Raw genomic sequence first — 15,054 nt, forward strand, 5'->3', positions numbered from 1 at the left:
CTTTACAGCTGACTTAAGTTACTTCGAACTGCATTGGTGTGGCCCTCCATATTGATTAAAAGCAGCATCTATTTACTTTAACAATAAATGTGGAGATTAGTAAAAGTTCACTTGATCACAATAAGAAGACCGATAATTAAAGGGCAATGCAACCCAGATGGAGTGTAAGTGCCTGAAGCAGCATGTTAGGATGCATAGGCTGCTTTTGTACAAGAGGGTATACACGTGTAGGTTAAGGCTTGCAGAAAACCCTTCAAGTAGACACTTTTTGCAGAGATGCTTAGAGCAGAGGAAGGCCAGAACCTGTCCCGAGAAGGCTGACCCAGCAACACTCCTGGGAAAAACGACAAATGCAAAGCTCTGGAAAAAGAAAAAAGACTTTGAAGCACAACGTCGCTAAATGGACGATCCCTACAGAACCTTTGAAAGAGGCCTCCGTATCTTTTATTCTTCTTTCATATCTCCTCTCTGAGAAAGAACTAGTTTAAGGTAAGCGTGACACACTGCTGATTCTATGGGTTAAGCTCTTAATGGCATAGGGTCCATAAGAAAAGGAAGAACTGGGTTTACTATGTGACAGCGTCAATAGAAACACTCCTCCTCTCCTTGTGGGATCTCCTATAGGGACAGGGGAGGACAGCTTTTATTGCTATTGCATCTGTCCTTCGGTTTACATGGTAGACATTGCGTTTTACTAATCCCTTTTTATCAAGAAAGCAAGCAGCTGATAACTAGAGAAGTAAGTGAATACTCTCAATCCCATACGGACAACTTGGAAAATCAGATTCTGAAGTGGCTGCATCCACGCTTTGTACTAAAAGGGTCATATCTCTTGATAGAACTTGACACCCATCCCTTGTTTCTTTTCTTTGTACCGATACTGATGTGCTGTGTGCTTACCTCCTCGCAGAAAATGACATGATAAAATGGTGACTTCTGACAAGCATTGCAGCAATTTCCAGAGACAAGAATGTAGGAAATAGTAGACCAGATTGTTACTGAAACACAAATGATAATTGGGATCTTAAATTAATAACACTCTCCCTCATGTGATATCTCAAAATAAATTTCCAGCTGAAGTAAGACTCACAAATTTTGGGGTTTTTTTCCTGACAAACACTGTCACCAGTTACACTGGTCCTACCAAAGCCCCATTTTAAAGAACGGCTTAGGTAGTTCACACGTGGTGGGGGGTTTCCCTCAGTAGTTTTAATCGGGCACATGTCGGAACTGTTTAACACCAAGCCAAAGATTCACTCAGTTACTTTGTAGCTATAGAGAAGACAGTAATTTTGCAGTGCTAAGCAGCAAGGTGAATAAGCACAAAGTCAGGGGCCTCCCCCAGCCCCTCACTCCAGGGCTGCCAGGAGCTGGGAGGAATTTCCCAGGCATCAGAGGCTCCCTGGGTCTTCTGAAAGAAGGTGAACACAGACAGACCCAAGGCCTACAGGGTGGCTGCTCTGGCTTTCACAGCAGCTGGTATTTTGAGATTTCTTCGTTGCAGAACGGTTAGAATAGTTACCCGTGGTGAAGAAGGCTGCGTGTACCGTGTACCCCCTTCTTCCATCGCCTGGCGTGTCCCAGGCTGCCCTCCGCTCCGTAGCTGCCTTGGAACTTCCAGGGCTCCTGGTTCTGTGTCCAGGATGTCACTAAAAGGCTACAAAAAGCTACCCAAACACTTTGTGGAACACACGTGTCAGGCACCGCTTTCCTCCTTGTGTTGCATATGCACAGCAGATTAGGGGCTTGTTTAGGAAGCAGTCAGGAATCTCTTTGTTTCCTCCTTTCAGGTACAAGGTGAATTAATCCGTTTGGAAACCAGCAAATCCACCCCTCCCCTCCTCCCCCCCATATGCCTGAATTCTTCCAGCCTACATCTCTTGACAATAAAGACAGATAAAGCTCGGATACCCTTCCAGACGAAGGAATTGAGCCTGTTTTCTAAATAAATCGCTTTTGTTGTTTAAAGCTGTGATGAATGGAGACACAGGGCCAGGTTGGTCGCTGGAACAGTACAATGGATGTAAGAAGGGGTTTTTTTGCCATATAAATCATTCACATTGTTTAAGGTACATTGATCAATCTAATGGCTTGTAATAGGCTCCTAATTGCCACTAGGAAAGTATTGCAAGCTTGCATTTGAACGTGAAATGGTTCATGATCCGAGCTGAAATTCACCTTAAGCCTGAGCTCCAGTAATTACAGAACACAGGAGGAGCACAATGAACGGTTCCCCGTCTTCCCTCGCCCTAATCCCAGGACAGAGGGAGGAGGGAGAGGGGAACATACGAACGGGGGTCCATCGTATTTTCCTCTTCCAAACCAGCAATTCATTAGCGGGCGAAGCCCGCAGGAGGATTTACTGGTCATTGTGGACCGGAGAGAACTTCGTAACGTCAATCACCCTGCCCCTCGCGCTCCCACGTACCGGTACCCGCAGGCAGGCTGCCTGCTTCATCACAGCCACGGCTCCGTCACGCCTGGCCGAAGGGAGATGCCCGGGGCCGGGCCGGTGCGGGGAGCGGGGCAGCGGGAGCGGTGCGGGGCCAGGCGGCCGCCCCCCGCCGGCACGGGGGCACCGGCGGGGGCGGCCGGGGGCTGCCAGCTAGCGGCTGCGGCCACCGCTCCGCTGCTCGAAATACAGACCTCATTACCAAGTCATCAGAGCTTCTTTAATAGACTTGCGTGGAAAGGCGGTTTTACGCTCTATAAACGTGGCTCCAACCGTTCACTAATTAAACTCCTTCTATTTAGAAACACCTTCATTTCCAGCGAGCTTTGCGAGCGCCAGGCACCGGCTGAATTCCGAACCTGCTGCAGCCTGAGCCTGTGGTGCCTAACCTATGCATCACAGCAGCGGTGGGAGCATGTGAACCAGGAGATAAAACCCTCGCACAGTGTTCCTCGTACGACGTTCCTCAGACTTCCCTACCAAGGCAGAAAATAAACCTATGATGCTGTTGAATAATCTCCCAATAATTGTAGTAATTAAAATCATCATACAGTCTGCAGTCACCTTCCTTCCTTTGACACTAGTCTTCCCTTGAATTGTTAACGTGTCTTCGGCTGACACAAACAGAACAAGGGAGGTTTAAAATACACGGTCCACAAATTTAGCGGAGACAATTAGTTCCACAGACACGTTTTTCACTGCGTTCAGCAGACAAGAGGATTTCTAGAACTATCGTGCAGGTGTTTTGGTTTTGTTTTTGTTTTTTTTTTTTTTTCTACCGCAGGGTAATGTGGGTCGCTCTGTTACTCCTGAACAGTGTCACCTTAAAGATGGAGCAAAAGATGAAAGCCCAGTCTGATGCTCCACCCCGGGGCTCTGTGTGCAGGGGGCAAGAGGAGAGGGGAGTGCATTCTGTAACAAACATCACATGAAAGCTCAAGCAGAAATTGTTGGAGAGTGCCATAATTTTCATTTAATTTCCATGATCTATTTGATCCCAGTGCTCATTCCCTTTTTATTAACTGTAAAAGATCTCCCTCTAATCAAAAGCTGCACTTCATCTTTACCCACAAATGAAAAACTCTATAGCGGAAAGAATTCAGTGGACTCAACAGGCACCAAGGTCTGTATTTTAGTACTGCCTCTACATAGCCTTCCCCCTTTAATATCTGGTCTTGGGCAGAATAGTGGGGAAGCCTTTTCTTAACTGAAGTTCTTAATTTATCACCAGGTCTCCCTCTGCGTTGCTCTGATAATCAAAGGTGGTTTCTAGATCACGTAAATGAAAAGTGTAATTGAGAGAGAGGGGGGAGGGGGTTCGTACGGAAGTCCTGTTGCTAAAAAAAAAAAAAAAATCTGGCAGGACGCAATTATTTATCTCGGCGATGAGAGCAGTTTGCCTGGTTCCTGCCCACGTCCCTTCTGTTTGGCAGAAAATGAGGCTGCTTCTCTTGAACTTGGAAGGGTTTGCCCCTTTCCTACCCGTAACACCCACGTGTAAAACTCCCGTGCCCCTCCTAGGATCCAGGGGAAACTGTACAGCAACCTTACATTTAACTGCTGTTAAATCGATTGATTGGGAAAATATTTGGCAGCCCTTTCCCAGAGCTCTGTCTGCATAGAAGAGCCATTTCATCTGAGGCTCTTGAATATGAACCCGCGAGCCTCCCAATCAGCTTTAATGAACGAATTGTTTCCCAGCTTTACCTCCCGAAGACAGCAACTTTAGTAGTTGCACAGATCAAAAGACACGGGTAAAGGGAAGATGGGAAACAATATTGTTCAAAGGAAGTGAACTGTTGCATTTAATTAGGCTATTCTTTATTAGTATTCATATTGAGATTTATTATTTTTTTTAAATCTATGTTGATTTAACGGTACTGTATTTATGATGTAAATATATTCCGAGGAGAAAACGTCACGGATCAATTGTAAAGGACCCGGATACATAATTTTAAAAAATCAGTTTCAGTTTATATGAGGTTCTCACCCCACTTTCGCTTCTTAGTCAGATTTGTTTATGCAGAATCGACATTTAATAGTGCTAATTGCACTCCAGTTAAATTGCCCTGATTGCAGAAAGGGAAGCAATTTTCGTGCTCTCTGTCTGGGTTTGGAAGAAATTGTTTTATATTCACCTCTTTATAAAGAAGTGGAGATAAGGCACCGAGCCTTTGCACAAATTGCACTTATGGGCTGACTGGCAGCATTCAGGCGCTATAATAGAGCATTATTTGGCCGTTTTGAATAATGTAAAGCATTTGCTGAAAGCTATTCTCCTGAAAATTGCTTTAACTTTTAAAAGGGTGATGATTCACTCCAAACCAGGCCTTTGTTACATTGTCATTATCCCCCCAAATGTTTTAACAGTCAGCTCAACACTTTAGCATAACACATTGATCTTTGTTTAAAAACTCGATTTTTGGAGTATGAAAAAATATGTCAGAAAATACTTGACCCCCCGAAAGATTTTAGCAGCCTTCACCCTTCCGCCGCCATTCGCTCAGCCTTTCCGCCGCCCGCCTCGCCTCTGCGGATTTTAGGTACTTTTTCCCACTACAAAGGGGGCGCGGAGGGAGATGGAGGCAGATGCGCGGCGGACAGAGCCAGCGCCCGCCTCCGGCACAGCGAGTCCCCTCGGCCGCGGCCGCGCAGGCGGCGGATGCCTTCAGTGGCGGCCGCGGGGCAGCACCGCCGCACGTCCCGCCGCGGCACGGCCCGGGGCTCCCCCGCAGGGGGGCAGGACCCGCCGCCCCCGCCGCCCCGGGGCTGGCCGGGGCGCCGCGCTGCCACTGGGCCGCCACCTCGGCGGGCTGCTGGGAAGGAGCGGGGTCCCCCCGGAGGGAGCAGGGAGGGAGGGAGGAAGTAGGGAGGGAAGGAAGGGAGGGAGGGAAGGAAGGAAGGAAGGAGGGAAGGAGGGAGGGAGGGAGGGAGGGAAGGAAGGAAGGAAGGAAGGAAGGAAGGAAGGAGGGAGGGAAGGAGGAAGGGAAGGGAGGAGGGGAGGGAGGGAAGGAAGGAGGGAGGGAGGGAAGGAGGGAGGGAAGGAGGGAGGGAGGGAAGGAGGGAAGGAGGGATGGAGAGAAGGAGGGATGGAGGGAAGGAGGGAAGGGAGGGAAGGAGGGAGGGAAGGAAGGAGGGAGGGAAGGAAGGAGGGAGGGAAGGAAGGAGGGAGGGAAGGAAGGAGGGAGGGAAGGAAGGAGGGAGGGAAGGAAGGAGGGAGGGAAGGAAGGAAGGAGGGAGGGAGGAAGGGAAGGAAGGAGGGAAGGAGGGAGGGAAGGAAGGAGTCACCTGTTGGGCGATTGCTCCCGGGTGCCCCTGTCGGACTCCTCGCCTGGCCCGCGGGGGCTGTGTCGCTCCCCCCGCCACCGCCTTTCAATCGCCTCCACCCGTCGAGGGCTACAGGCCCCCTGGGTAAAGCCGCAGCTTATGATCTGCTGCAGGCAGAGCTTTCGGAGGCAGGGTTTGCAGCGCACTCCCCGGACCCCTGCGCTGGCTGCAAGTCAATGTGGAAAGAATTAAGCGCAGAACAGTATTTCCTCCTACTGCCCCGACTCTGTTTAATACGTGGCGACAAAAAGGCGAGCGCCCTTTGAAAATAGCCTTAGACGTTCAAATAAAAGATAATCTCCAGGGACATCCTTTCCTAGCGTGGCAGGCGTCCCGCAGATTGCATAACACAATGTACAACAAGACGCAATGCCCGCCTTATTTAAGCACGAAAAAAAAATTAATATCAACATGAGTAAAGAACAGCGAAATCCTCTCAGATTCGCAGTTTCTCCATCTTGCTCCTTAGCGATGCCTATTCTGCATCTGCTAGGAGGTTTTGCACCGGATGGCTGAGGCGGCACCGAGGAGAAGGAAACACTGACTCAAATGCAGAGCAAGCACCCGGCGTTGCTTGAACGCACTCGTATTTCTGGCTCAGAACTGTACCCAGCTGCGCTGGGGACGGCAGAAGCGGAGGGGAAAGCTCCTGTTCCCAGCCTCACAGAGACGATCGCAATGATGAAAAGTTGCACGCCTATTGATCTTCCGAGGACCCAGTACGGGCAAGTTCTGGCCAATTACTTAAGAAGCCTCGAATAATTACAAATCAAAGGGACTAGCTTGCAAGACACTGAGGAGTCGAGGTTTGGACTTACATTTCGCACATGCAGAGAGCAGGTAAAGTCTCTGTCGCTCACTGGGCGTGTGGAGTGTGCACAGTGCAGAGGCCACAGGCAAGTGTTGGGGAGGCTCGTTCCAGCAGCGCCCGAGCCCTGCTCGGAGGGAGCAAAGCCTTCTGCCGTTAGCAGCACTGTTTCCGCGGGGGTACATGAGGCTTGGAAAACGTGCTGCCGGCCGCGAATGTGACTTTCAAACTGTTTTGCTGGGGGATTGCTCTGCAAAATAAAACCCTCTGTCTTAAGCGACAGGGTGTCATAAGCCCCTCGTCCTCCCTCCCGTCCCGGTACGAGAGCAAAGGGATGTCTGACGGTTCCCTGCCTTCGGATTTATTTTTTTTTTTGACGCTTTGTATGTAACTAAAAAACCTCTTCCGTTCCTTTCGCAAAGAACGTAAGGAATGCGTTGTGCGCGCGACCACATCTAGCATTTAGCAAAGCAGAACCAAAAAAAATCAACGTGTTTTCATAAAATGTCACGAGGCGCGGTTAGGTTATTTGTATCCAGAACGGGGAGCCGCTGCCCGAGGGCCTGTGAAGGAAAAAGGGCCTGTTGAACAGGCAGGCGCGGCGCAGGTACCCGGTAGGGAGGCTGGCGGGTGACCGTAGGGCAGCAGGGCTCTGACACCGCCCGCACCATTCGCAGGCGGCGGCGGGCGTGACACCGGCCCTCCGCCCACGCTGGCCCCTCTCCCGGCTCCTGCCCTCTGCGGCTCTCCCCGGTCCTCCCGCGGCCGGCCGGTGCCGGGGCAAGTGTCACCCGGGCCGCACGTCCCCCGCCTTCTGCCGGCGGGAGTCGCAACCCGGCGGGCAGCCGGGGCTTGTAGTTAATTGCGGCGCGGTCGCCGCAGTCCGGAGCGGGGAGTTTTCTCCCCGCGCGCTGACTGGCACGCGCCCCGAGCCCCGGCGCCGGCACCTCCGCGCAGCCTGATTGGCTGCCGGGCCGCTCCAGCCCGCTCCGCCCGCGCCCTCATTGGGCGAGCGCCGCCGCCAGCGGTACTTCAAAGCGGGCGCTGCCCGCACTTAGGCAGAGTTTAGCCCCGCCGCGCCGGAGTGTCCTTAGTGCCGCCGGGCAGCGCGGGGCGCACACCGAGCGCCGTCCCCTCCGCCCCTCCGCCCAGCCCAGGGACGTGCTATGGCTACGTCTATCCTCGGGGTAAGTCGGCACCGCGCGCTGCCCGCGGCTTCCCGGCGGCGGCTTCGCTGCCCGCTGGAGGAACTGTTGCTGCTGTCTGTCGCTGCCGCCACCGCCGCGTCGCGGCTGCCCCTCGTGCAAATCGCGCTGACCCGCGGGCGGGAGGTAACCCCGGCCCGCCTCGGGGACCCACCGCGGGTTTCCCATCGGGGCGTTCGCAAAGAGTTTTAGCCTGAGAAGTCGCTCGGCCGGAGAGGAGTCGGGCCCTCGTGCTCTCTTTTGTCTTCCGATTTTTATTTACGTTGTCGTTTGTTTCCAAACTCTAAGTGCCGCGCTAAATTTCCGAAGGTTGTTGCTGGCTCGGCTCGGCGAGTGGCGCCGGTCGGGAGGCTCCGCGCCCCGCTTGCCTTTCTGCCACCTCCCTTCGCCGCCGCGCCCGTTCGGGGTGGCTCGAGGAGACGCCGCGTCTCGCTCCCAGGGGACCGCCGGTGGCCGGCGGCGGGCTCCAGCAGCCCGGCGCTGCGCGGGGCGTCCCGGGCCGCCCCCTCGGAACACGCGTGTCCGCCCGTGCCCGCCGGGATCCGCTTCCCACGTAAGTCCCTCGGGGGTCGAAACCGGTCCCCGGCGGAGAACGAGACGCGCCGACCGGCAGGGCTGGAGCCTTCCTCCAGAATAAGGGGGAAACTTTTCCGCGGTGCCGCTCGTCTCGCCGCCGTTCCGGCCGCGTCCCCGCGGGAGCCCGGCGAGGCGGCAGGGGTGAGGCTGACGGGCCGGCTTTGTCTCTCCCGCAGGAAGAGCCGAGATTTGGAACGACTCCGCTGGCCATGCTGGCCGCCACCTGCAACAAGATCGGCAACACCAGCCCGCTGACCACCCTGCCCGAGTCCAGCGCCTTCGCCAAGGGGGGCTTCCACCCCTGGAAACGCTCCACCTCCAGCTGCAACCTGGGCTCCAGCCTCTCGGGCTTCACGGTGGCCACGAGCAGGGGCTCTAGCGGACTGGCCAGCGGCACGGGCACCGCCAACAGCGCCTTCTGCCTGGCCTCCACCTCGCCCACCTCGTCGGCCTTCAGCAGCGACTACGGCGGCCTCTTCTCCAACTCGGCGGCGGCGGGCGTATCCCCGCAGGAGCCCGGCGGGCAGTCGGCCTTCATCTCCAAAGTGCACAGCTCGGCGGCCGAGAGCCTCTACCCGCGGGTGGGCATGGCGCACCCCTACGAGTCCTGGTACAAGTCGGGCTTCCACTCCACGCTCTCGGCGGGCGAGGTGGCCAACGGTGCGGCCTCCTCCTGGTGGGACGTGCACACCAACCCGGGCTCCTGGCTGGAGGTGCAGAACCCGGCGGGGGGGCTGCAGAGCTCGCTGCACTCGGGCGCCCCCCAGGCCTCGCTGCACTCCCAGCTGGGCACCTACAACCCCGACTTCAGCTCCCTCACCCACTCCGCCTTCAGCTCCACCGGCCTGGGCTCCACGGCCGCCTCGCACCTGCTCTCCACCAGCCAGCACCTGCTCACCCAGGAGGGCTTCAAGCCCGTGTTGCCCTCCTACACGGACTCCAGCGCGGCGGTGGCGGCGGCCAGCGCCATGATCTCGGGCGCCGCCGCCGCCGCCGGGGGCGGCTCGGCCCGCTCCGCCCGCCGCTACTCGGGCCGCGCCACCTGCGACTGCCCCAACTGCCAGGAGGCCGAGCGGCTGGGGCCGGCGGGGGCCAGCCTGCGGCGCAAGGGGCTGCACAGCTGCCACATCCCCGGCTGCGGCAAGGTGTACGGCAAGACCTCGCACCTGAAGGCGCACCTGCGCTGGCACACGGGCGAGCGGCCCTTCGTCTGCAACTGGCTCTTCTGCGGGAAGCGCTTCACCCGCTCCGACGAGCTGCAGCGGCACCTGCGGACTCACACGGGCGAGAAGCGCTTCGCCTGCCCCGTCTGCAACAAGCGCTTCATGCGCAGCGACCACCTGAGCAAACACATCAAAACGCACAACGGGGGCGGCGGGGGCAAAAAGGGCAGCGACAGCGACACGGACGCCAGCAACCTGGAGACGCCGCGCTCCGAGTCCCCCGACCTCATCCTGCACGAGGGGGTGGGCGCCGCCGCCCGCGGACCGGGCAAGGAACCTACCGCGGGGCCCGGCGACTCCTAGGGGCAGCGCCGGGCAGCCCCCGCGGAGCCGCCGGGGGAGCCCCCGGGGAGCCGCCCGGACTCTGCCCCGCGCCGGCCGGAGGGACGCCAGCCGCCCTGCCGGGGCCCGGGGCCTGGGGCAGCGGGCGGGCGGCGGGGCCGGAGAGGCGCGCCCCCCACCCCCGCCACTCCCGCTCCGTCCCGCCCGGCGGCCAGTAGGTACCGAGTGACACTTTCTTCCGTTTCCTTTTTCTCTTCTCTTTCTGTTGGAAGGAAAGCATCCTAAGAGAGGCTGAAGGTGAGAAATCAAACTGCAAGTCCGAGGCGGTTCCTCTGTATCTCATAAACATCTGTATAAATAGGGTTCAAAAAAGAAAAAAAAACAGATCGTGTTCGCTTATTTTTCCTGTAAATGTTGATCTGATAGGGGGTTTGGGGATTTACTTTACTTTTTTTTTATTGGTGAATTCCTGAAATTCAGGGAGACTTTGGGGGTTTGGTTTTGGTTTATTGTTTTTGGGTTTTTTTAAATTTTATTTTAAATTTCTGATGCACTTTGTGGAAGTCAGTATATATGTAAAAGATATTTAAAATGTTGAGTTAACATTTCACTCAAACACACGTAAGTTAAGGTCTCTTAAAGAAATTAAATGCGTTTATCTGTATGGAAAAAAAATCTTGACATATTTTCATTTTGGTATTATTAAAGGACTCTGAACAATATACTCACGGGTTTGTTCTTCTTCGTGCCCCCTCCTTATCCCCTGCCCAGCCCTCGCAGGGGTCAGGGTTTTAGTGGGAGCTCTCGCACCCCCTCCCTGTCCCCCTTACAGTGACAGTCATTAAAAATACGGCCGGGAGGGAAGGAACCGGCCCCGGGCCAGGAACGCTTGAAGTGTTCTGGCCGCTCTTTTCAAACGCCTTAGTTTTGATTTTGGGTTTCTTTTTTTGTTGTGGTTTTCTGTTGTTTGAGGTTTTGTTGTTTGTTTGTTTTTTTTTTTTGTGGTGTTTTTTGTTTTTTTTTTTTTTTAAAGGAATATAAACAGAGTCGGAACCCTGCGACAGCAGCCGGGAACCACACCGAGCCCTAAGAGCCTTTGGCGAAACCAGCACCGAACTGTGCTGAGAAACTATTTATTTAATTTAAAAAGCCTTTAGTGCCACAAGGCTGCCTAGGTTGGGAGGTGATCTCGGGGGAATAAATCGCTAGAGTCAATACTCCGGAAAAGACATTTCATGCCTAAATGAAAATCTTGTTAAATGTTATTAATTTTGACTTAGAGCACACAGCAGCCCCCTGTGCCTTGTATTCCCTTATTAGGGATTCATGTCTTATCAAATATCTAATTAATCTCCTAGACATCATTTGTTCTGGCCAACTTTATCTCAGCTGGTCCACGGGGAAAACTCCGAATATTCTCGGTGACAAAGCTCCCTTGAAGATCCTTTTAATTGTCCAAATTAACTGCACCAAATTTGCATGTCAAACGGTAAAGGGCAACCTGAGATAAAATGTAAACGTTTTAAAAGCCCCAAACTAAGCACTTGATTTGATAACTAGGCTTTTTAATGTTATGGAAGACAACTGCTCCTTTCCTTTTCAAAGACAGTTGATCTATGCAAATAGTGAATTGGAAATGCTTATGTCCCCATGCAGTCAAATGGTCCTTGCATGTTATTTGAATATCAGTGGCTCTGCTATTGAAAAGGTTCAAGGATGCTCTCTGACTTCTTTGTGATTACTCAGTGCAGCGTCTTATTCTGAAGAAAAAAACCTCAGGAATAATTAAAGGCTGGGCTAAGGCCTGGGAACACATTTGGGACAGGAATCTCATTTAGACAGGCTCTTTCAAAATAAGGCACAGTTAAATTGACCAGAAGGCAATTATTGAAATGAAAATTATTTTCACTCCCTTTGTCTCCTGACCACCAACCTAACAGCCACAGTATTTTTTTAAAGGCAAATTGTTAAATGAGATAATTGTGTTATTAAAAAAAAAAGGGGGGGGGAAGGGGTGAGAAGGAGGGGGAAAAAAAAAAAAGTTAATTTAATCTGCCCGGTACAGATTGGAGGAATACAAATATTTTAATCCTCCGTAAAACAGGGAATGCAAATAGCATCGGGAAACGGATTCTGCTGTCGGCCACCAACTGGAATAAAGACGTTGCGTTAAAGAAAATACATCTGCCGTGAATACTAATAACCGCGTCCCACCTCCTCCGCGCCACTGTTGCACAAAAGCGACCGGGGCAGCGCCGGCACCGCCTCTGCCCCGGGGCTCCCGGCGGGTCGGGGGCGGCGGGCATCCGGGAGCTGCCCCTCGCATCTGCCCGCTGGCGGCACCCTCCCCGAGAGCCGCTCCGGAATTTTTCTGGCCGAAAGCATCCCGGCCAGGTCCCTTTCCTGTCGCCCCCGTCCCGCGGCCGCCGGGTGCCGGCGGGTTTCCCGGCGGGCCGGGCAGGGGGCTGCTCGGGCAGAGCGGCCGGGCGGCAGCGGGCAGGGCGGCTCTCCCCTCCCTGCGGGCGGCGGTGGGGCGGCGGAGGAATGCACCCGCGCGGGGTGCTGGGCAGGAGTCAGCTTTGTTTTCGATTTATAATAAAACACATCAAAGGACGCCATCCAGGTCCAGTTTCTGCCAGGCCGGGGTTACAATTCTCAGCTCACTGATCAAGGACCTCTTTGCATTGCCTTTGCCCCTTCGGGTCAGAAAACGTCCATCACTTGCAGACTCCCCAGAAACGAAGAAGGCAGCAGCTCCGGGCCGCAGCGCCGGTTCGTTTAACCGGGAAAATAGAAAGCATGTCACCTTTTTAAAAATAAACGACACCATTCTTTCGTACATGTTGGCGATAATTATGTGGTCTGGTGAAACTTCTACACAAAGAGAAACTAAAGACCAGACGGCATGAGTACCGAAAAATAAATCTGATTTCTCTCATTGAGCCCGTAGTTCAGCAGCACCCCCTTAGCGGGAAGGCGCTAACCCGAGGGGGCTGGGCAGCCGGGACCCCGCCGCCCCGGCATCGCTCGCCCGGCCCCAGCCGCACACACCGCGCTCCGCCGCTGTCCTGGCCCCGCTCCGCCGGCCCGGTGCGGCGCGGCGGAAAACCAGCCGAAGGCGGCAGCCGCCGGCCGCCGGGAAAAGGTAAAAACGCCGGGAGGAATTATCTATTAAATGCCACTCGATCGGCGAGCCCGGCTGGCAGGCAGCGCGTCCCCTGCCCCCCGCGGCGAACCACAGCCCCAGCGCCTCGTTCTACACTTAAAAGGTAACGTTAATGCTTTTGTTCTAACGGGATGAGACAGAAACGCCCGCTCCCGTGCCCGGATAGTTTCTTAATTGCGTCTTTCAATTCAAACGGAAACTTTATCTGCGGGAGCCGCGATTTATTTGCAGCCGTTGCCCGTTCGCCGAGAGCCTCTCCCACCCTCCCGAGCGGCAGATGAAGGGGAATCCAGCAGACAGCCCGCCCCTCCGGGTAATCGGTGCGCTAAGTGTTTATTTTAAGTGAGAATAATTTGGCTGCAAATTTCCTCAAGGAATAACATTCTCAGCACATTATTAAAAAAAAAAAAAAAAAAAAAAAAAAAAAGACAAGCGCGCCCGCGGGCCGGGGCTGGCGGTGGCGCCCGGCGGGGCCCTCCCCGGCCGCACGGCGGCTCCGCGGCGCCACCTAGAGGCCGGCGCCGCCCCGCTGCCGCGGCAGGCGGCCCCGCGGGTGCGGCCGGGGCCCGCCGCGGGGGTGGTGGCGCTGCGCGGGCCGGGCCGCGGCGGGGGCGCGGAGAGGCCGCGGCGGCCGGAGGGAGGCGGCGGGGGGCGGGAGCGGCGGGGCCGGGCCCCCGGGAGCGGGCGGGCGGGCCTGGCGCGAACTTCTGCGGGAGACGGCGGGGGTGGGGCAGGACAGGCCCACGGCGGCAGCGCGCGCACCCACCGGAGGGCCGCTGGCAGCCGCGCGGCCCCGTCACCTGGCGGGGCGGGGGGGACGGGCACCCCGCCGGAGGTGGGTCACCGCTCTCCGCCCTCCGCCGCTCCCGGGGGCCGGCCCCGCACCTGCGGCCGTCCGGGGGGGCGGGGGGGCCGGGCGCGGCTCCCGGCGGGCACCCACCGGCGGGCACCGGGCGAGGCCCCGCCGCCACCTTCGCGCCGCTGTTTTAACACAAACCCCCGGCAGCGCCGCGCTCCGAGATGTGCTAATTGCTACCTGGCTGGCAGGGCGCGAAGTCCTTGTCCGTTCCCTGGTACAAAGTAGGTTGCTAGAAAATTTGAAATTGCCTTTCAGCCTAAAGCTGCCTTACCTGAATGTCATAATTACAGTAATTATGTACATCCAAATTACACGCTAATTAAATTAGAATCAAATCGTTCTAAATCGAAATCAAATGAGGTAGCGAGAATTAATCAATGACAACATAAATAGAGAGCTTCCTTCAGGGATATTTATTGTAACGATCCGAGCAGGAACCCGATCCCCAAGTCACCTGCTCATTTGCTTTGGGAACGGGCGGAATCACGGCTCTGCGTTAATTTCAGACGCCCGGTTCGGCGGGGCGGCGGAGCGAAGGGCGGGCGGCCCGGCGGCCCCCCTCGCCCCAGGACAGCGGTTCCCTGCCAGGCCCCGGCCGCCCCGAGGGCCACTCGACACGCGGGGCCGCCCCGTCCCGCCGCCGCCCTCAGCGCGGGCCCCGACCCGGGCCCTGCCCCAGCCCGCGGGGCCGGGCGGCGGGAGAGCGGCCGCTGGGGCCGCCCGCCCGCGGGGAGCCGCCGGCCCTGCCCCGGCCCCTGCCTCCTCCGCTCCGGGCCAGGCAGGCCCGGCCTCCCCGCCGGGGCCCGTCCCCCCTCGCCGGGCGGAGGGAGCCACCGCACGGCGCCGCGGCCCCGGCCGCCCGGCGGAGGGTGAACCCCGAGCCGCCGCTTGAAGGAAAACGCGGAGAGAAGAGCGAGCGAGCCGCGCTTACCGTCATCTGCGAACCGACAGCACCTCCTACAGGGCCCGGCCGCGCTCTGCCGAGCCGCCGCGCCGAGCGCCGGGCCGGCGGCGTCCCGAGGGCCCTCACCGGGGTCCCGCGGCGTGTGCCGGGAGAGCCGCGGCCGCCGCCCCTTCCCCCGCTGCTCTTAACCCGGCTTTGAACCCGGCGGCGCGGCAGGCCCGGCCCTCCCACCGCCCGCCGCCGGGGCCGCTG

At 56.4% G+C, this 15,054-nt stretch overlaps 1 protein-coding gene across 1 annotated transcript; it reads left to right on the forward strand.

The window, feature by feature from the left end:
* Positions 1–7,753: 7,753 nt before the first annotated feature.
* Positions 7,754–9,894, forward strand: SP9 (Sp9 transcription factor). Its single transcript, XM_040604566.1, has 2 exons — positions 7,754–7,774; positions 8,545–9,894. Exons 1-2 carry the CDS (start codon positions 7,754–7,756, stop codon positions 9,892–9,894), a joined length of 1,371 nt encoding a protein of 456 aa, XP_040460500.1.
* Positions 9,895–15,054: the final 5,160 nt, after the last annotated feature.

Source organism: Falco naumanni, chromosome 8 (assembly GCF_017639655.2).
Source record: "Falco naumanni isolate bFalNau1 chromosome 8, bFalNau1.pat, whole genome shotgun sequence".
NCBI classification, from domain to species: Eukaryota; Metazoa; Chordata; class Aves; order Falconiformes; family Falconidae; genus Falco; species Falco naumanni.